Source organism: Rhinolophus ferrumequinum, chromosome 3, assembly GCF_004115265.2.
Source record: "Rhinolophus ferrumequinum isolate MPI-CBG mRhiFer1 chromosome 3, mRhiFer1_v1.p, whole genome shotgun sequence".
In the NCBI taxonomy this organism is placed as follows: Eukaryota; Metazoa; Chordata; class Mammalia; order Chiroptera; family Rhinolophidae; genus Rhinolophus; species Rhinolophus ferrumequinum.
In genome coordinates, this window is record NC_046286.1 from 23,905,713 (window position 1) to 23,930,567 (window position 24,855).

The 24,855-nt window shown below is 39.1% G+C and overlaps 2 protein-coding genes and 1 pseudogene across 11 annotated transcripts in view; 2 read left to right on the forward strand and 1 right to left on the reverse strand.

Moving 5' to 3' along the window:
* Positions 1-23,481, reverse strand: part of DST (dystonin) — a 429,322-nt gene extending 405,841 nt beyond the window's left edge. For 4 of the 9 annotated variants that reach the window (XM_033103131.1, XM_033103108.1, XM_033103124.1 and 1 more), the window contains exons 1-2: positions 23,059-23,399; positions 22,406-22,467 (exon numbers count right to left, since the gene is read on the reverse strand). In XM_033103131.1, coding sequence (XP_032959022.1) covers positions 22,406-22,467; positions 23,059-23,239 — 243 coding nt within the window. In that variant the 5' untranslated portion in view covers positions 23,240-23,399. Of the gene's footprint in view, positions 1-22,405; positions 22,468-23,058 lie in introns of all 9 variants that reach the window. The other 5 variants (XM_033103113.1, XM_033103109.1, XM_033103110.1 and 2 more) reach the window with 4 other exon arrangements.
* Positions 1,212-10,937, forward strand: LOC117018231 (nucleophosmin-like; annotated as a pseudogene).
* Positions 23,482-23,760: 279 nt separating the features above from the next.
* BEND6 (BEN domain containing 6) overlaps positions 23,761-24,855 on the forward strand; it is a 49,209-nt gene continuing 48,114 nt past the window's right edge. For both annotated transcript variants that reach the window (XM_033103690.1, XM_033103689.1), the window contains exon 1: positions 23,761-24,105. The gene's annotated coding sequence lies outside the window, so the exon portion shown is untranslated. The remainder of the gene's footprint in view (positions 24,106-24,855) is intronic.

The window sequence follows — 24,855 nt, forward strand, 5'->3', positions numbered from 1 at the left end:
GGTGACCCTGATGTTTCATTTTATTTTGTTTTTTAGGAGGCTGGAGACCCTCTATTGTTCCTGAGTGGAAAGTATATTAAATTTATTTAACTGAGCCAATGGGGATAATACACTCTCTTCAACCTGGTATCTTTATACCTCGGCTTAGACATAAGTATACTACTCAAAGAACTTAGAAAAGAAAACAGAGGGGACATAAAACATAAAGCACCAGGACCCAAGATTCTGTCATAACCATATACACGATTCTGCTATTAAAACGTAAATATTTCTATGTAAGGTCATATCTCAAAAACTATTATCAGTTAGTAATAGGTAACCTCAGCAGGCACTGGCTTCAGAATAGGACAGAAAAGAGGAACAAGTAAGAGGGAGAATTACTTAGAGACACAAGTACAATAATTAAGGGATAAAAAGGGCACCAGAGACACACTGCCTATTGCACAGTTTGGTTTGGACCAGCCCTGGTACTCACAAAAGTTTTTCTTTACAAGCCCAGCTAATGCAGCATCAAACATCATTTTTTGTGTTCGTCATTCTGGATTTATTTAATGAAACAGATCTCCCATTATCTCATACCAAACCAGCACCAGTCCCAAAGAATTTCATAAAGGAACGTCGCCAAACCTTGAGAAACAAAAATAAGATAAAACAGCAGAAACCTGGGAAGGTTAATTTTAAATGCTATTTGAACTGTTCCAAAGCTTAGAAAAAACAGTGAACCACATTTTTATAGAGTAAATACAGCACTGAAATAAAAACCTGACATAGATTACCCCAAAAGAGAAAACTTCAGATCAATCTCATGTGTAAATATTAATGCAAAAATCCTAATGAAAATATCAGGAAGAAGAATCAGCAACCCATTAAAAGAACACAATATGAGGAAGGAGGATTTATTACAGAAATTCAAGAAGAGTCCAGTATTAGAAAATCCATTATTGTATTTCATTTGGTCTACAGATGAAAACCACACAATCATTCCCACTGGCACAGAAAAAGCATTGGGGGGAAAAAATTCAGAAAACAACCCTTTAAAAAAGCATTCAATAAAATAGGGATAAATGAGTCATCAGACCGGGTCCTTTCAGGAAAACAGAAATATCATCAGGTATTTATACAGAGGGGATTTAATAAAGGGAGTTGGTGAAGCAACTGTTGTTAGACTGGAACAGCAAAAAGAAGACACTGAGGTAACCTAGAGATAAGAAATGCAGGAAGCAGCCACAGAACTAGGGGGACAAAAGGAGAGCTCAAAGAAGAAGCCCCACAAAGTTGGAGCTCAGACCTGTGAGAAGGGCACCCTGCTCAGGGGCTGTTAGTTCCTCAGGAGCTCAGAGAAGGAAGGTTCCTCTGAGCTGGGCATCATACCTCTGAAGGGGCACTGCGTGGTACATATGAGGAGGCTGGTTCTGGTATGCCAGAGAAAAGCTGGAGGCTGAGGTGAGATAGTTCAATGGGGCACCTCTGACAGGAACAGCAAGAGGCAGGAAGGGCTTCTCCCTCCTCCCACTTCCCAGGCTCCATCTAGCGCCCCCTATTGACAGATCCCAAACATGAATTGGCTGTCAAAGGCATCTGGAAAATGCAGTGTACAGAGTCCCAGTCCCAACACCAAAGAGCATACATAGTATATAAGGGAGAGGTGAAGCTGAGAGACCAAGGGTAAATGACCAGCACAGTGGGATACTTCTGAAATATAATAAAATGTACTTATCTCAACTCAAAAGTCAGCTTTTGCTTAACAGGGAAACACCACAGACATTCTCAGTTAAGTCAGGAACGGGAAAAGAATACCTACTCTTATAAGTATTATTTAACATTTTGCTGGATGCCCTAACCAACAAAACATACAAATAAAATAAATACGAAATGCAAAAGTTGGAAAGGAGGATGAAAAATAATCACTAGTTACAAATGATATGTTTGTATACCTGCAAAACCCAAGAGATTCCACTGAAAAGTACTATAAACAGTAAAATAATTAAGTAAATTAGCAGATTACAAGATTAAGAAAATAAAACCAATAATTTTCATATATACAACCTACAAACTAACAAAAAGATACAGTAGGAAAAAAGAACCACTGTTAATAGCAACCAAAAAGATAAAATACTTGAAATAACCTTAACAAGAAATGTGGAAGTATTACAAGAAAAAGACTCTTCCACAAAAGAAGACTTGAACTAACAGAAAAGTTCTAATACTAAAAGTCATAGAACTAATACCAATTTTAGATAGAAATCAAAATCATAAAGATTCAATTCTGCTTTAACAAAAATCACATTTAATATAGTCTCAATAATTTTTTCTGAGAATTCTAATATTCATTAAAAAAAAAAAAAGAATAGCCCAGCAAAAAAGCATCCCATTAGAGGGGACTACAACATATTATGAAGCCTCAGTAATTAAAATAGACCACTATGGAAGGCCATATGATAATATTTATCAAAACTGAAACATATACACGTTTGACCCCATAATTCTTCTGAGAATTCATACTAAAGATAATATTTGCACACATGTGAAATGACTAAGGTCTTATATTTAAGCATTGTTTATAGTAATAAAATATTAGAAAATTCCCAAGTATCCTTAATAGGGGGATGGTTAACTAAATTATATTCATGCATCCAATGGAATATTATGCAGCCATAAAAAGTAGAGCACTCTCTATGGAGAGCTCTCCAAGAAACACCAAGTGATGAAAACAAGGTGCAAAACAGTTTATACAGGATGTTATTATCCATATTAAAAAAACAGAAAAATAAAATATTTTTATTTCCTTGTATATAGAAAAAATGATTAATGAAAGGATTCACCAGAAACTAAGATTGGTATAGAGCTGGGGGCAGGGGGAACAATAATAATAACAAACCTAATTTACCCTTTCATTCTACACACAAGACACAGAAATTCTCAGGAAAATGCCGGTATAGCTAAAAAAGAGAAGATAGGAAGCATCCATACTAACTTCAATGAATAAAAAATTTCTTATATGATCATACATCACTATGAGTTGAAAAAGAGAGTTCTTCAAAGGTAGGAGCAGGTCTTCCTCAACTTGATTTTATTCTTTTTAAACTTCTAACTAAATGAGCTCTCTCAATTGGTTGGGATCATTCTTCTCATGAGACCAAACCCTTCAGAACTAATGGCCCAGAGTAAGCTGCCCTCCAGGCCCTGGTATTCCTGGACGGGTAAGAAAAACAGGTAAAGAAATTGGTAGTGGTTTGCAGAGCCTCTGGCCTCACCTTGTAGATCTCAGTACACAGCCCAAGGGCCTGTACCATATCCTGGTTTTACAGGGCCCTGATCTAGGGATCTACTAAAATAGTTGCAGCAAAGGTATTAACTAGGTTTCAGACGCTAGAAGGATTTAAAGCAAGAGTTAATAACATTGAGGAGGAGGGCAGCTTGAAGGAATCCCAGGCATGACTTCCTTACCTTTTACAGATGTGCCACGCCCCATGTTTTCGTGAAAACACAAAAGAAATGAAATGTGCAGAACTCATATGAGAGACTTAGGTTTCAGGCTCGGAAACTAAAATGTGAGATTAAAACAAGTCACTAGTCACAGGTCCTCTTTTGTATACCATCTTCAAGAACAGAGTTCCAGAATTCAATACATCTTCCTTACTTTTGCTTTTTTTCCCCCCCTAAATAATAAAAGACATATAGATGGGCTTAAATTCAGGGAGCATCCATTTAAGGCTACGAACTGACTCTTTTGCCTCACCTGATAATTCTTTCTGTATCTTTGTCTATAGTGCATTAGCTGTATGAGACCTAATTTCCTTATCACCAGCATTAGCAGTCATTTTTCCAATGTTCATTCATTTATATAAAAAAAAATACAAAAAAGCAATAAAATATTGCAATAATGGCACGAATGCTATAGAACAAAGACAGTAATGTTGCTGAAGCTAGTTACAGGAAGGCAGCTCTCAAAATATTCCTTTGTCATGACAGAATGACATAATCCAAAATCCGGGCATGAAAACCTTTTCAGAGATGGCATTAATATACCATATGAAAGGGAAGGTTATATACACAGTCAGAAATCTGAATAGGCAAGCAACCCCTTATATTGTGGAATTCAAATTTCAGACACTTCCTATTTGCCTCCCTGTCAGTCTTTTATAATCCAGAATGAATTAGGTTAAAGTGATTGTCCTCTAATTATATCTTCAGTATGGAAATAGCATTCTGATCGGAGTTGAGGGTAGAAGTTTGGGGAAGAAATGCAAAGGGTATTTTAGAAGCTGAGGGGTACTTAGGGATAGGGCAAGCCTAGGCAAGACTCTGCAGGTGTTCTGCGAAGCCAAAAATCAGGCATGAGAGCAGTGGGTACCTAGAAGAGAGCAGCAGAGTGAGAGAAAGGGGGAGAAAGGCAAACAGCAGAACCAAATTTCAAGTACAGGTACTTTGTGTTTTCTCAGATATGCCCTAGTGACTCCAATTATTTCACCCACTTTATCCCATTCATCCATTCATCAAATATTTACCAACATCAAATATTCAACAAATAGTGAGTAAGTACTCTTTCCATACCAGATAGCCCACAATACTATGGAGACAAGATAAAAACTACACAGCACCTGCCTTCAGAAGACAGATGTGTAAATCCTCACATCTGGTGCTCTCATCCAGTCCCAGAGGGAAGAATGTTTGAGAGAAATAAGGGAGGACTGTGAGACAAAGGGAAGAAATAGGTGATGTTTAATCCTCATTTTGAAGTATGAGTAGGAGTAACACACACACACACACACACACACACACACACACACAGAGTAGAGGAATTCCAGCATTGGCAATAGTGTGAAAATACAGAAGGACAGTGAACAGGAACAGCTCGGCCTTGTTTGAGTAATGTATGCATAAGAGGTAGGCTGTAGCTGAGACTGAGAAAGGGTGTATTAATCCTGTAAGCAAGTTGAAGCCATTAAGCAAAAGGAATGGAAGGTCAGATCTGATTATAGACAGATAACTCTGCCAACAGTTTAATAAAGCTGACCTGGGAGCCAGAGCCAGGGAGACTGGATAACAGACTATTATTGTAAGAGCCAGTTTCTACATGGTCTCTGGCTTATGAGCTTTACATTTGGAAGTATTACGTTTATGTCACTAGATGCTATTTATCTTTCCAGCTATTGCCCCTACCATTTATCCTCCAAACAGGTATGTTTCTAAGTGTGAATGGATGCACTAATCAAACATGATGGTAAAACAATAGGCATAAACGCAAATTCTCCCTGGCAAAGGGGTTGATAAAATCGCTCCATCATTGGGGTTGCTAGCATAACACACTTATTGATCTAAGAAAAATGACAACTCTTGCTTTTCCGTTTGGTTTTTGGTTTTTAAATTATTTTTTGGCATGCTCTGAGTTTATAAATTCTAGCACACTGGCTGTAAATGTTTCAGCTCAAGAGGGGAACAGTTTACCAATTTGTTGATCATCAGCCCCCCTCCCCAGTGCATTTTACTGGGGCATATGCATGATCTCCATTATCAAAATGGAAAGATCACTCATTTTGTGATTATCCCAGGATGGCTGCCCTCTGAAATTGAGGATGCCTCCAGGATGGTCTTTCCAACTGTCAGGTAATGTGTACTCAGGAAACATAAATTAATTTGAATACTAACCTTTAAAAATATAATTAGGAAACTACATTTTCTTTAAAAAATATTATATTCCAAAGCCAAATATTGATATTCATTAAAAGTTTCCTGTTTCTTTGAACAATATAGATAATAAAATTACCAAATATATCTAAAAAGAAATCTTTTTTTAGTTTTTTAGATTATTCCCGTATACTCTCCTTATCAGTTGGCAGTATCTCTGTTTTTCTAAGCTACACACACTACTTCAGCTTTAATTAAAAGGCCCGTTGCCATAGTTTCTCAGAGAATGGCTCATGGCATGCTTGAGTCCATTATTTTCTTGAGGTTTCTAGAGAAATTGTATATACTAGCACTAGTCAGCCAAAATTTCCCAATTTTACCTCCCACCCAGTACAGCATATGATTCAGACATGTAGCTAGGTATTCTAAATATTTTAAGAGAGTCTAAACAACGAGGAATGTTATTTAAAATTTAGCCTTTGGTATCTTCTGTTCTGCCACATCAGTAGGTAATGTAACCAGCAGACTGGAGCTTAGGCAAATACAGCAGACCGAGAAGGAATTCCACCTAAAAGACACACCACATCTGTGGAAAACACCAGCACATTTCTCTTTCTAATAATAATAAAGAAAATGCAGTGTATTTATATGTTACAATAATCATATTGCTTCACATTTTCTAATAACTCATAAGTGTAAATTCCAATATGCTTGAAAAAGGTACTCTCAGAAAATAGATTAAATAATGGAAATGCATTTCTTTAAGGATATCAAATATGAAAAAGTGGAGCTTAGAGAACCTTATTTCTTAAAGCTAAAACTTGATTTCATCTGAGTCCCTACCCTGCTTTCAGGTGGCAATTACCACTATCTCTAAGTCCTGAAAAGCAAGCTCAAAGGTTATTCTGAGCATTCAAGGTTAAAGAATGTAAATTAACACTGATCCCTGTGAACTTTAGAAAAGGTAAATGCCAGTTCAGCTCATTGTAATTCAGCCCCACTTTTCAGCTTCTAGGTAGCCAGGAGCATGGACTGTGCAGGTGAAAGGACCAGGGTTGAAATTTCAGCTCTGGGAGCCACGCGACCTTGGGCAAGTGATGATTAAATGAGATAGGACATATGTAAAGATAGGAAAGTTCTCAGAAAATGGCAGCTATTATCACTTCTCCATAATTAGGTCATCTCCAGGACAGGATGTGGGGCAGGATGAGATCTCACTATTTTCAGAAGAGCCTAAAATCATCCAGCTCCCTTTGACTATCATTTTAAGAGCTAATATAAACTACCCCATTATACTGATTTTTTCCCAACTTAAATCGTATACAAATTATGTGACTTTCTCATTCTGTATCACTAAACTTCCTTTTATTCTCTTTTCTGTATAAGGTGAAGAGATTCTAAAAAGTATTTGAGAGATAAAAGAGCCATATTTCCAACTAAAAGCATAGGGAAATTAAAGATGCCCTGTGCATATTAGATTATAAGTATTTACTAATGAATAAATGCATGGTGAATGAACGAAGGTTCCATCCCGTCATAGCTATTATGCTATGTCTTCCTTTATCTTTCAGTTCAATAGGCTTATATAATTTTAAAGATCACATACATATATTATTTTCACTGATTCTCACAATGACCTGTAAAAAGATACAACAGGTATTGCTATTTCTAGTTTACCAAAAGGAAAAGTGAACTTTGGGAATATTAAATGACTTACCACTCCACTTGGTCACGATCCTCTCCACTACACCATTCAGCTTCTCACAAGATTCTACCACAGCTGCATGGTGGGGTGGGAGGGCAGGGGGGCTGAAAAACACCTCCCCAGGAAGTTTCTGTAGCCCCATATATTCCTGAATATGCACTTCTTCACTGTGAAACAAATGAACTTGGAGAACATCAGCCTCCTACTTGTCTGTTGCAGGAAAAAGATCTGAGCTGGAATTTCAAGTTGTAGACTGTAGACTGGGGACGACTTTGTGAATTACTATATCACAAGAAATATACAGAATGTTATCTACATCTCACACCTAAACCATGGTAAGAACTAAAGCTCAACCTGCCCTCCCAGAGGCTTTACCCAAGACAAATCACCTGGTAGAGATTTTCAAAAATGATCCCAATGTGTAGACAAAGATATCTGGTCATCTTACTGCAGGAATGGCTTAACTGGAGTCTATCTCTGCCCTACACTCCACATCTATCCACAGACGAGCAAGCAGTTAAGAGGGCTCCTACAGGCACTTAAAATATATGCAAAAGTATACATCCTATGTATCTTAACTTTTCTAGAGATGTAGACCATAGCTTTCATCAGAGTCTCAGAATGCCCCCCAAATGTTAAGACCCTGCAAGGAGACTTCAGAACAGTAGGAATTAGACCTCATCATTATTTAATTTTTAAAAAAATTTAAATTCATCCTGCAAATTTCTATTACACTGCATCATTTTTTAAAAGCTAGAAAATTTCACCAAACGCATTTGTGATTCCTTTTGGATACCCTACAGTACCCTTCAAAACAAGAGGTAGTTTACACCCTAGATCAGTATGAAATGTTTGAAAATGCCTGCTGGCTCCTTCATGCAGCTCACTGCAAAGTGGGTAGTGGCAGGAATGTACTTATTTAATATTTGTTAATGATTCTCCAGAGTTGGCCTGTTAGTTATTTAAAACTTGTTAATGGGCTACTTCTTAATGTGAGAGTTCTACTCTTTGTAAATAACATCAAGTATGATTAAATGTATATTATGTTACACAAAATCTGCAGGTAGTTCCATAATCTCAATCTATTTGGTTTTCGGAAACCGGAGTAAAACCCAGAAAATCTGGAGAATGATGAGATGGGACAAAAAGAAAAGAAAAAAATTTCTTCAAATGAAAATGTATTGAGATACGTTCCTAAAAGTTCTGTATAATAATGAAATAAATGGAATCTTCAGTATTGCACGAGTTGTGTGTAGCAATAACATGTTTACCAGTATCATCTTACTATTAATAGATGGCAAAATGCTACAAGATGTTCCAAACAGTAAATAAGTAAAAAGAGAAAAGCAATGGACTTAAAGGGAGGCGGGGGAGGGGGTTGGAGGATAGACTAATTAAAAACGGATCATGGTTCTAGTTATAATAAAATTACAATAAAGTAAAATGTTTCCCACTGAATACAACCACACAACTGAACAAAATGCACTGCGCAGCCATTTGAGGATTCTGAAAAGTAAATAATAGCAATTAACCAAGTTTTTAAAAAGGCCAGAATCTGAAGTATCACCAAACCAGTGGCAAGTTTGTCATTTTTACCTCTAGTATCCCCCACATTGAATGAAACGCAGCAGCGTAGCCTGAAACCCAGAGCTGGATACTGAGGCTCAGACAGAGAAAGTTCCAGAAGTCCCCTTATTCCGTCTTGAGGAGTGAAAAGGGAATTCTTAAGACTCAGAGTGTAGAAATCCCCCATTTTTTTCTTGTCTGAGTTCTCTTAAGCCCCAGCCTTCAAGCAATCCCACAGGCAATGACATCAGAAGCCCCAGTAAAAAGGAACCAAAACCTTCCTCTCTGATCCCAAGAGATTAGGGCAAACTCCCATCACTTTATATTCTCTCTGTTCCTACCACTTGACCCTGGATACAAACATAGTCACAGAAGTATGCAACAGAACAGGATAACAAAAACCCCAACTTTTTAGCTAGACAAACAAAAAGGAATCTGAAAGTGCTACCAACCATACAGAAATTAAAAGGAGTAAATGGGAATACTATTAGGCCAACAAATTAGATAATTTAGATGAAATGAACAAATACCTAGAAAAATACAAATTACCAAACTGACTCAAGAAGAAGGAGAAAATCTGAATAGGCATATAAAAACTAAAGAAATTGGATACTTAAATTTTAAATTGATAACTTAAAATATTCCCACAAAGAAAACATCAGCCTAAAATGACTTCACTGACGAACTCTATCAAATATTTAATAGAATTAATACCAATAATTCTCAAACTCAGAAAATAGAGAAAAACTCAAAATGAGTCACAGACTAAATGTAAGAACCAGAACTATAAAATTTCTAGAAAAGCCACAGAAAATTTTCATGACTTTGGATGAGGCACCAATGAGTTCTTGGATATGACACCAAAAAATGCAATCTAAAAAGGAAAATATAAAGGAAAACTGGACTTAATAAAAATTTAAAACTTTTGCACTTAACAAGATACAATTACGTAAATGAAAAGACAAACATTATAAGAAAACCTTTGTAAATCACATGTCTGTTAAAGGACTTGTTTCCAGAATATATATTTAAAAAAAATAAATAAATAACCTCTTACAACTCATTAAGACGACGCAATACCAAATGATTAGCCCTGGTGTGATTCTGTCCTGCACAGCTGTTCTCTGGAACAGTAGTTGTGTATCTCCATGTGCCTTCTCTCCCACCTAAGTGTGCCACCACCGCGTGGAAGAGTCAGTATACGTGGACATAAGCTCCCTGAGACCCCAAAGCTAACTTTTTGGTTGTGAATTAAAAGCCAACAAAAATGATCACTTTGAGGTGCATAAGGATGAAAATAAGCAGCAGTTATCTTTAAGAACGGTCAGTTTAGGGGCTGGTGCGATGGATAAATTACACATTGTTGAACCAGAGGCAATGAATTATGAAGGCGGTCCAATCAAAGTAACACTGGAAACTTTGAAAATGTCTGTAAAGCCAATGGTTTCCCTTGGGGGCTTTGAAATAACATCTATGGTCTTACGGTTGTGTATGGTTCAGGGCCTGTGTGTATTAATAGACAGCACTTAGCAGCTGTGGAAAAAGATGCAGAGTCAGAGGATGAAGAGAAGAGGGATGTGAAACTCCTAAGTATTCCAGAAAGTAATCTGCCTCTGGAACTGACAGCAAGTTTCCACAGAAAAATAGCAAAACTTGCTGCTGATGAAGATGATGATGATGAAGATAAAGATGATGATTTTGAAAAGGAGGAAGCTAAAGAAAAAGCTCCAATAAAAAAATCGATGTGAGCTACTCCAGCCAACAATGCACCACAATCAAACAAGAATGAAAGACTCAAAACTATCAATACCAAGATCAAAAGGTCAGGAATCTTTCAAAAACAGAAAAACATTCCTAAAACGCAGAAATGACCTGTTTCTATAAAAGACATTAAAACAAAAATGCAAACAAGTATAGAAAAAGATGGTTATCTTCCCAAAGAGGAAGCCAAGATCATCAATTATGGGAATGAAGAATTGCTCCAGATGACTCTCCAGGAGGCTCTCAAAATCTCTGGCAGTAGAAGAAGTCTCTTTAAGAAAATAATTTAAACTGTTAAAATTTTCCATCTTTTTTCATTTCTATAACAGTTGATATCTGGTTGTCCTATTTATAACACAGAGTGAGAACTTTTCCTACTGTATCTGATAAATGTTGTCTAGGTTCCATTGTTGTCCAAATGCCTGTTTAGCTTTTAAAGATGGGACTCCAACCTTTCCTTGGCTTTAAGTATGCATAGAATGTTATGATAGGACATAGTAGTAATGGTGATCAGACAAATGGAAATGGTGGGGAGACAAAAATATACGTGTGAAATAAACTCAGTATTTTAATAAAGTAAAAATATAAAATTAAACTAAAATAAAAATGGGCAAAGATTTGAACATTTCACCAAAAAAAAATCTATGAACTGCTAAAAAGCACATGAAAAAATTCTCAGAATCATTAGTCATTAGGGAAATGCAAATTAAAACTACAGAGATACCACTTCAGACCCACTAGAATAGCTATAATCAAAAAGACAGACAAGTATTGCCGAGGATGAGGAGAAACTAGAATTCTCATACATTGCCGGTGAGAATGTTAAATTGACAGCCACTCTGGAAAACAGTTTGACAATTTCTTTAAAAATTAAACATAAACTTAGAATGCAAGCTTCAGTTCCACTCTGGATATCTGCCCAAGATAAATGAAACCATATCTCCTCATAAAGATTTTAAGCAAATATTCATAGCATCGTTACTTATAAGAGCTAAAAATTGGAGTAGAAAGCCAGTGTCCATCAACTGGTGAATGGAAGACCAAAGTGCGGTGTACTCATAGAATGGAATACTATCCAGCAATAAAAATGAACAAAATACTGATACATGCTATAACGTGACACATTACAACATGGATGAACCTCAAAACATTAACCTACATAACAGAAGCCAGATGCAAAAGACTACATATTTTATGATTCTACTTATAGGCAATGTCCAGAATAGGCAAATCTATAGATACTAAAAATCGATTAGTGGTTTTGAGGGGTACGTGGTAGGAACAAGGACTGAGTGCAAACAAATATGAGAAATCAATCTGGGGTGATGGGAACTACTCTAAAACTGGAAATTAGACCTCACAAAATTGTTCAAAAATTAAATTAGGCGTAGAAATTTCAGGTGGAAGTAATTTCCATATATACGAAAACCAAAGTATTGGCAAAGACTGTCCAGGGAAAACAACAGAAAAAGCTTAAAATAAGTTCTCTGAGGACAGTAGACAGCAGCAAACTTGAGACAAAAATGATGATAGATTGCAAAAATGACCACAATACTATGTAATTCCTCCCATCAGGAAGCTACTTCCCCCAGTCTCTGAGACTTGCTTTGGCAACACCAGTGTGTGAGCAGAGGTACTATAAGAGTTCAGAGCCTAGACCTCTGGCGGCCTCACACCCTTCCACTCTTGCTGCTGTGGGAACCAGAGTCTAACCACATGTGAACCAACATGGGTTGGCTTACTGAAGAGGAAAGACCAAGGACAGGAAAACTATGAGTCAGCCAGAAGCTGACCAAAGCTGTGATGAGCCAAGCCTGACTCAGACCAGAACAGCTGCCCATCGGGGCACAGCCCAAATTGCCAGTCCCACAGTTGTGAGCTAAACGGTTAATGTTTTAAGCAGTTTGTTTGCAAAGCAGAAGCTCACTGATGCACTAAAAAGGAACAGATATGACTGCTGCATAACACAACAAACTAAATGTCTGGGATTTAAGGATAAGCCTCCTAGGCACAAGAACAGAAAAAGAGTCAATGAGTTTGAGTCAGGTCTGGGAATTGTCAAAGTCCCTGTAACAGAGGCACTGTGTGAGTAAAGTGAGTATAACAGTGAAAACTTCTCATACAGTTGTTAAAGGTCTACACTTAGCAGAACGGCAAGTGGAGTTAAGTCAGAAAGTATCAACAGGCTGAAACCTAAGGAAGATTGAGGACTAAAGGTCCTGATAAGGAAAGGAAGAAACTCACCAAGACCTGGGAGTTAGAGCAGTTCTAAGACATGGAATGTGCACAGCTGTTTTGTTCCTTTGTTCCTTTATTCCTTCCTTCTATGGAATATTCGGATATTTTTTAGAATTTAATTTGAATTTAGCTATTATGTGTTATTTGTATTGGTTGCTCTGGGAATGAAAATAGGCATCCTTAACTTTTCATTCTACTTAGAGTTAATATACTACTTCATCTAAAATGTAGAAACTTTGCAGCCATATAGGGAGTTTATTTATTCCCCTGTACTTCTCTACACAATAGTTGTCAAATATCTATATACAGAGGGTGCCAAAAAAAGTATACACATTTTAAGAAAGGAAGAAACTGTATTAAAATTGTATTAATAATACTCAGTATATACTGATAACAAAAGATGAATACAAGTCACATTTGACTTCTGCAATTACAAGAATTGCTCAAAGTGGTTACCATCAGCATAACTTTAATACAGATTTTTCCTTTCTTAAAATGTGTATATATATTTTTTGGCACCTTCTATATACATTATAAATTCCACAAAACAATGTTATAATTTGTGCTTTAAATAATTATATGCATTTTTTTAATTAAGAGGAATGAAATAGTATTTTCTATTTACCTTGATATCTGGCATTTCTAATGCTCTTTATTCAAATCCACTGTCATATTTCTCAAACCTAGTTGAACAAAGATTATCAAACACATCATTTGGCCCTCACCAGACATGAATGCAAAAATTGCACATTAAAGTTGCCCCTGATTTTTTATCTTAAGATCATGACAGTTAAAGAAATACCACTTGGCACCAAGGTGATTATAAACATAAATTCAGGCACTGGAATTGGGTGACAATACTGGTGATAAGGTAAATTGGTTACAAGATAATTCAGAATATACTTGTATTGTTTTTCAGACTACAAATTGAAATGAAACCATTAAATATTAAAACTTTTGTTCAAAACTCTTACATCAAAGTAGTAAAATCTCTTCAATAGTGAATAAAAATGTCAGAGAATATTTTCAACTCATTTTTACAGGTGCCTGAATCTGTGTATTTTCAAAGTAAACACAGGATGTTAACTAAGGCATAACTATATGTCTGAAATTTAAAAAATGAAAAGCATCTGTCTCTTTCCCTTTAAGTAAAAGAGGGATACAGAAATATTTGGAAAGTTATAGAATCCATGAGAATTGAGAATTAAACTAACTTATAGAAAATGTCAAATATTCGTTCATTTAGCAAACATTTACTGAGCTTCACTCTGTTCCAGACACTGAGCTAAAAACTAGAGATTTAGACTACTTTCAAGATACACTGTTGTAAGAAAGACAAACAAAAAACTCAATTATGATTATGAGGAGGGAGTTAAGAAAGATTCTTGGAAGGGATGACCCTCCAGGAACTTCATGCGGAGTTTTGAAGGAAGAGCAGGAGTTAGACTTTTGTGCCAAAGTATTCTTTGTGTTCTTGTTGGAGGTGGGTGGGCAAAGAGAGGATAGGAAGAGAAAGGGAAGCTTTCTCAGTTGGAGATGCGATGGACAAAAACAATAATCCTAAAAGGTCACGGTCCATTTGAAGAATTACAAGCAGTGTGGACAAATGGTTAGCCTAGAACTATCACAAGGGCATCAGCATAGAGGTCCCTCCGATGTTGTGGTAAGAAGGTTGAACTCCATTACCTTGAAGGAAGTAGGAAACCACTGAGAGATTTTAAGTAGGAGAGCAATACGGTTTACCCAATCCTTCTTCCTTGCCTACCTCTACTGCAGGAGCTAGGAAAAATAAAAGCTTGTATCCCAAGCTTGGTGTGAGAGATGGCCTTGTGATACAGTTCTGACCTATCATTGTAAGAAGAATCTAACTGGAAAGGCTCCTGGCAAAGATTTTTATTTCCTGATGAATACCCTTCCTTGGCTGGCTCTGCTCTTACCCTTCTTTCCTTTCCTGAATTTGGGCATGTCTGGAGCTGTGCCAGCCATCCTGCAACCATGAGGGAAAGACAAGGGTTATCCCAAATACACTACCTAGCAGTGACACAAGCAAAGCCTGCAACATCTTGCTATCAGAGAATATATATCCTTGTTTATTAACAACCCATTTTATGCTGAAATTACTTGAATCTAAATGTCTCCATGACTGATAAAAGTTTTAACAGTCAATTTCTATTTTAGAATGACCCTTATTATATTAGTGCATATGGATTGGGGATGGGGAAGCAAGGGAACTTGTCTGGAGTTTTATTGTGGGGCCTGAGCCAAAATAACCTCAATGGGGATAATAAAGAAGGCAGACCCCAAAGATATTTAAAAGAGAAGACAGATAGCACAGGTTGGGTAAGGAAGTTATCCAACTATCCAATATCTTATCCAAGATAAGATATGTCTATCATATCTTTTAGATTTCTGGTTTGAGCAACTGCAGCGGGGTGGGAGGTAGTACCATTGTCCAAAACGGGCAAATATGATGAGGGATTGATGAGTTCAACATTTAGTTTGCCGTACCTATGGTGCATCATGAGAAAATAAGGAAAAACCAGTTGGCTTTCTGTATCTGGAGGTCATAATAAAGTCTGAATTTGAGATACAGATTTCAGAGTAACCATTATATAGGGTAACCTAAAACAGTAAGTATGATATGATCCCACAAGTAAAGTTTGAATAGTGTAAGCAAAAATGAGACCCAGCAAATCTATTAAGACAAAAAGTAGATTAGCGGTTGCTTAGAGTTGGGGGGTAGGGGTGGGAGAGGAGTGGGGAGTGACTGATAATGGGTATGGGGTTTCTTTTGGGGGTAATTAAAATGTTCTAAAATTAAATTGTGTGATGGTTGCACAACTTTGTGAACACACTAAAAACCACGGAATTGCACACTTTCAATGGGTGAACTATATAGTATGAGAATTATACCTCAATCAAACTGTTAAAAAATATATTAGGCCCAAGGCAGTACCTTGAGAATTTCAACATACAAGTAGGAAGAAGATCCAGTGCAGAACAGAGAGAGCCATGGCCAGAAAAGGGGGGGATTAAGAGAGTATTGTCCAGAAAACTGGACAAATTTCAAGCAAGCAGTGGCCCACAGTGTCAAATACAAGATAGATCAGTTCAGTTAAAGACTGAAGAACTTGTATTTGATTTAGCAATTTGGAAATCACCGGTGACCTTCATGTGAGTGATTTTAAGTAGTAGCGGCAGAAGCCAGATTATACTAAGTGGAAGAATAAATGAGAGGTGACAAATAAAGAAACTTTTCAGGAAACTTCTCTTGACAAGAGAAAAGCTGGTGATACAGAGAGGTTTGTATTGTTGTTTTCAAACAGCAGCATATATGATGTTTATATGCAAGGAAAAGGAGCCAGCAGAGAGCACGCAATAGAAGATAAGAGAGGAGGGAAGGACTAATAGACCAACATCTCTCAAGAGATGGGAAAAAAAGAAATTTGCAACATAAGCATAAAATATTAGAATGCAGGACAGATGAATTTTCCATTGGACTGGAAGGGAAGTTTAAGATGCCACTTAGTTTGTAGGAGCACGAAGTTTGAGGTGTTATTACTTGATGGCACTGATGTTCTCTGTGAGTTAAGAGACAAAGTCACTGGCTAAGGATGAACAAATAGGATTGAGGATTTCAGGAGGGCATGAACATCTCAGGAGAGAGTAATTATTATGGGAGAGGAAAATTTTCAAGGAAGAAGTTTAAATGCAGATGCATACATTCCAAGTACTTTAAAAAACTGTAACGTATTTCGAAGCTGATAAAAAATGGCCTTGTACATAATGAATTACCTGCAAATTTATTATACTTTACATGAGGATTTGTAATGGCTATCCTGACCACACGGGCAGGTTGTCACAAATCCCCGAACATATGGTGTCTGCAGTCAAAATATAGCCCAGTGATGCTTGTGCATTAGACCTGAAAAACATGGTACCTTGCAAAAGCTCAGAATCAAGTGACTAGAAAGACCCACAGTGAGTCATTTTCCCAGGCTCTTTATAGTAGAGGCCACGACTTTTCATTGTCCTTCACACTGAAAATAGCGTGATCAGGCTGTTTTGCTATAGTTGCTAAGAAAGAAATCAAAACGCAATTTTTTCTCTTGAGGGCTCATAGCAGTTGCCCTCCTAAGGTGTTCAAATAAAACAATGATACGTCAAAGGCTTTTGTCAACTCTCAAGTAATATACAAAAATTCTTTTATTGTAGCAGATACCCACTTATATTTCCAGTTCTATATTTCTTTATGCAATCTCAAGAATCCTTCATTCTAATCATATTAGTGTATTCTGAGCTTTGAAAACAAGCATGCGCCTTCCTAAATCTTTGCCTATTTTCATGCCATTCTGCTGGCCTGGGGGGTTTGCTTTCATTTCCTCTCTGTCTAGCCAGGTACTACCCAATCACATGCTTCAACATAAATACTACCTCTTTTTGGAAGGCTTCTCTGATCACCCCAGATAGAAGTAATCAGAACTATTCCAACCATCCCTTTCCTATATATATTTTGTTATTTGGTGCTAATTATATTCTCTTTGCCTACATTAAGCTCCTAGAAAGCAGGAATCATGTTTTACATAATACCTTTTTAGCATGATGCTTTGCACATAGCAGAAACATGGCCTGTTACTTCTGGAAGGGGCCTCATAGGTCATCTTCATATTGCCAGTGAGAACACCAAGTGTTAAGTCTTGGAGACACTAAGAAACTTGCCCGATATCACAGTTAGTTAATAGCAGAGCTGGAACCCAAAATCGGATTTTGAACCCATTCCTGTATTATTTTCATTAAATCAATACTTGTTATTGTTAGCCTGGTTCTATTTTGTAATCCAAATCTCAAAAAGAGTCATTCTTGAACCTAAAGGTTAGACAAAGATTCAAACTTCTCTGGAAAAGCTTTTGTTCAACTTTCATCTAGATTGCATTTAATTAGCTCTGATGCATGGAAAAAAAAAAAGTGGTGGTGTTTTGGGTTTTTTTTCCCTCTTCCTTTTTTTCCCTAGCATTTTGTTTTGTTGCCATGCAGCTAAAGTAAGGGTGAATTATATGGTAGTGGTGACTCTGGTGTAATAAACTTCTGTGAATAGAGTAAATTTTTTACAAATGTATTGGCTGTACTTGTACACCTCAGCCTCTAATGCTCTCAACACACTTGTGATTTACAGTTGGAAACAGCACAGCAGTTCAGTTTACAGTAACAGAAGAAACCAGTCACTATAAAATTTCAGCACTGATATTGGGAATGACCTAGAACTAATTGTCAAAGGCAAGGGCTATACCTCAGACCCTTTGTTAGCTCTAGTATCTAACATCATACCTCATACATAATGAAAAAATAAATGTGTTTATTTTGAAAATAATTAGGTGAAGCTAAATGAACACCAAATCATGTGTAGAGTTCAAATTAAAACTGCTTTAATTAGTACACATTAATTTAGACCTGGAATTGAACTGTAGGCAAAGCATTTACTTATGAAGATAACCTAATTATAAAAGATAGTTAAGTAATAAAACTATCATTTAATCTATTAAATTGAGTAATTCTGAATGAAAGATGCAAATTTAATAAGAAGCTGTGAAACGTGGTTATTTTACTGACCATGCTTCCACCGTTTGTTACAGGGACACTCTGGGAATATAATGAGGCCACGAGGATTTACATGGACCATACTTTCATCTAGGATAACAGATTATCACTGGAAAAACCTAAAAGTTTTGTCTATTCCATTTTATAATAAATGTCCGCTAAAAATTCACTCAACCTAGCTTCCTTCATTGAGAATTTAGGCATATTATTCTCTGAGCTGTGAGCGACACAGTTAAACACCACAGGGCAGACAAAATGTAGCCAGAGAGTTCTTGTCTTTCTTAGTCCTTATCTTGCTATGTGACTCTTCAGGAACTGCTTAACTTGAGTTAACTCTTTTGGTTCCTTTACCTAAAACGGGAAGTGAAGATATTTACTCAAATCCTGATAGACATAAAACACACTTTTCCCCCTCCTTTTATCAAACAAGGCTTCCCTTATTCCACTGAGCTGATGAATAGGGATCACTTACCACTGTTCACTCTGGGTATTCTCAAAGGGCATTATAATTGTCTTCAGTCTACTGAAGTACTCCCAAGACTCTTTCTTGTAACCTAATGGTACCTCAATTACCCATATCACTTTCTGAAATTTCCTTAAAATCAGGATTGTCACTGCCTGATTTTCACCACAGGAATCTAGGGTAACAGTTAAACACTATATAAAGTCACCACATAAAACATTATAAATCCTCAGGAAAAGTACACTTTTTAGACACTCGGAATGAACCCTTGGATTCTACACTGTGTCCTGTCCTACATCAGTGTGAAATCACTTCACTTCAATTAGCTGTATAGGACCCAAAAAAAAAAAAAAAACCAACAAACAAAAAAATCATACAAGTTCTTTATCTGCATACACAGAATACATAAGTCTCTTTATTTAATTGGGCCCTTTTATCTGTCAGTGAATTGGGGTTATTACTGTTCAGCTCTTGCTGGATGGATTAATAATTTCACGTTCTTATATGCTAATTATTAAAATTTAGAGGACTATTAAAAAGCTAGTAAAGACAAGTTTGCAAGTAAATGAAAATAAAAAGGGTTTGTGGTGGTTATGGCTCCAACACATCTCATAAACATTTCTAGCTTCAGGAGGAAGAAACTGAGTTGGAGAAATGTATCTATTACATACATAGTGAAGAGAAAAAGCTGGAGCTCCTCAGATGAGAGAAATGTGGCTTTCTTCCCTGCTACAAAACTTCCCCAAAGCAAACCGGGTCCTGATGCCATGGCATTCCTCCCTGGAGAAGTATTTCTCTACTTAGAAAGGAACATCCTGAAATTTCCTGTCCAACTGGACTCCATGCTGGGCATGTGGGTAGCAGAAGCCATAGCCTCTGCCAAGTAAAGCAGCAAAGTGCTAACGGAACTTCTTGTGTTCAAGGGCTTTTCCAAAGCTCTTTCAGATTTCAAAGTGAGTCAGCGGATCCTAAACTCATTTTCCTCATTTCACCACTATGGAAATGCTGAAGGTGAATTATCTACTTCCTGAGACTGGAATGAAGAACAGGAAAACATTAACTTCTTAGTTCAATAAGATTATGGCTTGTCAGAAAATGAAAATATTTTCTTTGATAATTATCCTGCAGCAGCTACTAATAAAAAGCAACAAGAATAATCCATTATGCTACTCAAATTCTAATTTTTTTAATATGCTAGAATCCAAAAATTTCAGAGATATTCCTCAAGGAGAAAAATGGCAGGAAATGGCATTTCGATAGAAAGCGAATAGAAAAACAATTCCCTATGTTATCCTGAAGGGAAAATGTTTTATTTGTGGTAAACATAAAACCATGATGAAATATGACATTCTCATGTAAGAGGTGTTTCACTTACAAATTAATATTCTTTGAGTAGTTATCCAAGGAACTTGTTACAAAAAGGAACACGGTAGCCCACCAACAAATTAAGTTAATTTTTCATTTGATTTTCTGAGGGAAAAAAAAAATCTAACCAAATCCATTTTGTTCTAACCAGTGACTTACACTTTAATACAAATTTCAGGGCAATTTTTAAAAGCCTAGAGAGTTAAAATAAGAGTTGAGATTCAGCGAATGTTCAATTCTGAGAATGTACAGTTTTCTTTTCTGCCCAACTCTCACTTCTATTTGCCTGGTTATGGGAACTAGCACCCACCGAAGAATTTTTCATTCATTCAGTAAATATTTATGAAGAACCCACTATACTGTGCAGTGGGGAATCCACTATCCCTAAACAAGATATGGTCCTTGCCCTCAAGGAGCTCACAGTCTAGCAGATGAGGCAAATGTGAAGTACAAACAAATGTCAAACTGTACCAGGAATCTTGTGAAATGAGGTAAGGCCTTACACAACTGCTCCCAGCTTTCCTAACCAAATGCAAGCTCAGGACAAATTCTTAACTGAGAGAGAATTAAACAAAACATAGTTCTATGTCATTTTTTCTTTAGTGCTTTAGCTAAAATACTTGACGGCAAGTAAAGTAATCCATAACAGGATTATTATTCTGGTTCTATCATTTACATGTATGGAACTGGTAATCTCTTTTTAAAAATCGAAATCCTAAATATTGATGTTTGCACTCTGACCATTAGTTATTTTTTGTCACATCTATATGGGTTATTTTATTAAATTAATTATATATTCAAAAAGTGTTGCTTCACAATAGACACAGTTTATGTTGTTTCCCATTAACTTGAATCAATTTAATAAAGACTAAAATTTACACACACAACTTTTATTTTTACATCTTTTAAAAATTTTTTTTTTACATAATTACTTAGAAACCTGCAATAAACCTCCCCTTACAACCTTCCCAGGTCCTATTGGTCCTATTATACAGAAGGGGAAACTGAGGCACTGGGAAGTTAAGAGTTTCCCAGCACCAAACAGCTAGTTAGTGTAAAGCCAGCAATGGAACGTCTGCTTACCTAACTGGTTAATTTATTCTCTTAAGTATCCTAAATTGAGCTCAGAATTCTCACCCTCCAGGGATACATACAGTAGAATCTACTCATTGTGCAACATTGTAATAATGTTATAATAATGCAGTTAAAGCTTTCAAGCAGCCAGAGCCCAATAAAACATCTAGGGTGCAATAAAACATTTGATCAATGTGAAATAAAATGTGAAATAACTTCTCAGGTATATGTCAAGTAAATGGAGGGTATCTAACTGTGAAGGCAGCTAAGATGGGTAAACCACAACAAGCATTGGACCAGTAACCTCCAAGCCTGGCTGTGTGAAACGCTCTCAAAATTATTTCACGTTTAGTGGGGTTGGCCTGGAAACTCATAAAGAAATGCGGGTCAGGGAGAAATTATGTTTTTGTCATGTTCTGTTTTGTTCTATCTTCAGTGAAGTTGGTCCTACAGCAATCCCACCCTATCTCTGCACCGCCCCACCTGCTCATGGAAGGATGGTCCACCTTTTGAGAACAGAGGTTAGCACACATGATCAGATAAAGCCAGATCAATAACACCATCACTTTGCAAAAATTATCAGATGGCCGCAATAAAAATGTGAAGAGCTTTATGAGTGATAGAAATGTAAACTCGAAAGTCTAAAATGAAATGCATATTGGATCAATGAAATGCAAATTGCTCTGTTCTAACTTCCTAAAAGCTCCTCTCTGCCTTTGGATATTCAACTGAACAACTCCATTCAGCACCCAGAAAGCTTCCATCAGCAAATTACAGATTGTAAGCTAAGCTGAGATCCACCCCAGGGCTTAGTTTTCTAAGGTCTGTAGAGCTTTTAGAGGCTGTTTTTCCCCCGCCTCTTTTACAGCGGGTCCACTACACAAGAAATTTGCTAAAACTGCTGGGCACTAGTTCGGTTGTGCGCAGCATGCTCGCCATTCAATTCCCTACAGTTTTCTTAATACGCATATGATTAATACTGGTACTCAGGAAAGAGAACTTCTTCTGACCTTGAGGGTGCGCGCTAAATAAATTACCTCAGAACGAAAGTGGTGAGATCTCATAACAGCATCTGGGGAGAAAAGAGAAAAACGAAACTTCATTTAATTCCCTGTTATTCATCTGCCGAGTTACTAAGGACTTAACCTGGGGTGGGGGGTGGACAAGGGTCGGGAAGACACATTCCAGATGCCTCGAATTCAGTGGGGACATCCTGTAGGGCAGGGAGGTTACTAGGTCATCGGTTTCTAGGGGATTTCTCCAGGAGAAGTTTCAGGGAAAGTTTTAGGGGAGTTGGGGAGCCCCAAACTCTCCATGCCTTACTTTCTTACCCCTAAGCTACAGGGATGGGTGAGTGAAGGAAGGCTGCCGCAACCCCGGACATCGCTCGGATTACCCTTAAGGGCTTTAACCAACTGACAGTAAGAATTTGCGTCCGTTCCTCTCCTCCCAGCTCCCCGCCTCGCTGTGTTTATCCCAAGCCGGGAGACTGGAGGAAGGGGGTTAGGAGCGAGGGACGTCAAATACAGAAGCGTACTCAGCTTGGGGAGTGGGCAATGATGGAGAGTGGCAGCAGCGCAGAAGGGAGCGAGCCGCGCTTCACTCTCCAAATCGACTTAAATGTTCCTCCTAGCCCGAAGAAACCTGTCGCAGCGTGTCTTACCTCGGCTCCTTGAACGACCCGAAAAGACCGATTTCATCGGATGCCTCCCTTTCTGGAGCTTGCGATGCCAGCAGCAGAAGAAGACGATGGTGGCGATGGTGCCCAGCAGAAGCAACAAGAGGAAGAGGGCACACTGGATGCTGTAGGGTCTCAATAAGACCAGGAAAGCCGCGGCAATCATGGTGCGGGCTAGGCGGAGGCAGCTGGGTGGCGGGGCTGGAGTGCGGCGGTGTAAGCACCCGCGCTGGGCGCAAGCCGAAGCGGCGGGCACGGGCGAGCGCGGCTCAGCGCGTCATGCCCGGCGCACGCGGCCCCGCGCCCAGCCCAATGGCTGCGCACCGCGCGCCAGCCTCTCTATGCGAGTGATCCAGGGCTGCGGGGAGCGCTTGCCATGACTCAGCAGACGGCGACGAGGCAGGGACTTTGCGGTGGGGAGCCTCTCCCCTCCCTCCCCAGGCACCCCCGCCCCCGTCTGTGCGCAGCCCCCGGGCGCAGCCCAGCCGGGGAGGCGGCCGGCGGGGAGGAGCAGCGCTGCTGCCGCGGCCACCCGGGCCCTGTGCATCGTCTTGCGGCCGCAGCCGGCCTCGGCATCCCGAAGACGGGCGCACGTGGGTCGGGGCGGGGACTCGGCGCCTGGGCTGCGGCCGCGGCGGCCCACGGGGGGCGGGTATGGGGCGCCGCGGCGGGGGCTCGGCTGATGACATCACGGCCGGGCTGCGGCAACGCGGGCGCGCGGACATGGCTGCGGCGGCTGCGGCTGCGGCGGCCACGGGCTGCGCTCGGGCTTGAGCGCCCAGCGCCCTCCCGCGGGGCCATCGGCCAGTCAGTGCTGTCCTCGGATTCACGGACCAGGTTCCTCGGCTCCCCCACGCTTGGGGCTTCCACCTATCCAGCTTCCCTTGGCCGAATTGCTGGGGAGCTCGGCGTCAGGGGGCGCCAAGGAGCCAAGGGGAAAAAGGCGCTGAGGGAGCCTCCAAGCGGTGCTACCCCCAACCTCCCACCTCCCGCTCCCCGCCCCGAGGTTGGGGCTTTGGAAGATGCAGCCGGGTGAGCTATTGCTTGCAGGGGGGTACCTCGCACGCTGAAGCGTGATCACTGGGAAGGGCCTTCCCTGGGAATTGGGGTCCTCCAGGAAGGGGAGGCCCACACGTCTCCAAGCCGCTCTAAACTGGGAGCGCTCCCCAACAGAACGCTCCGGTCTGCAGACGTGAAGTGTTCCCACCCCTAAACTTGGTGCTATTTCGCAGAGGAGAAATTGGCACTTTCGATCCTCTTATATCCATGCGTTTACCGTAAAACCTGCCTCTTAGTGCATTTGAAGGGAGAGGCAATTTCAGATGTAGAGAACTGGCAGATGAAGGAAGTTGGGGATTGGCTGGTAAATATTTTAAGAAGAAAAATTTTTAGCTAGTGTGAGCAAATAATGATCTGGCACACTTAAAATGCACACCCTCCCTCTTCTCTCCCTCTTACCCCCTCCCATTTCTTCTTAACCAGCAAAAAGCATATTGTAGTTGATGACCGGGAGATTTTACAGTGGTCGCTGGGGCAATGCCAACGCAGAAGGTATGGCAGGAACGCTGCCGTGCGCCTTTCAATGGACTGCCACCGCCACCTGGCCAGGAAGCCGCCGCTGCTGCAGTCTGCGGCATCTTGCGGCCTTGGCCCGCCGGCCAGGTGCGGTACTGCGTTATGCTGCTCCCAAGACAATGCTGTGTGAGGCTGTTTTTGCTTGTTTTGTTTTATTTACTCTCATAAGGAAACTGCAGTTATAAAGGCAAGGTAACACATTACTGC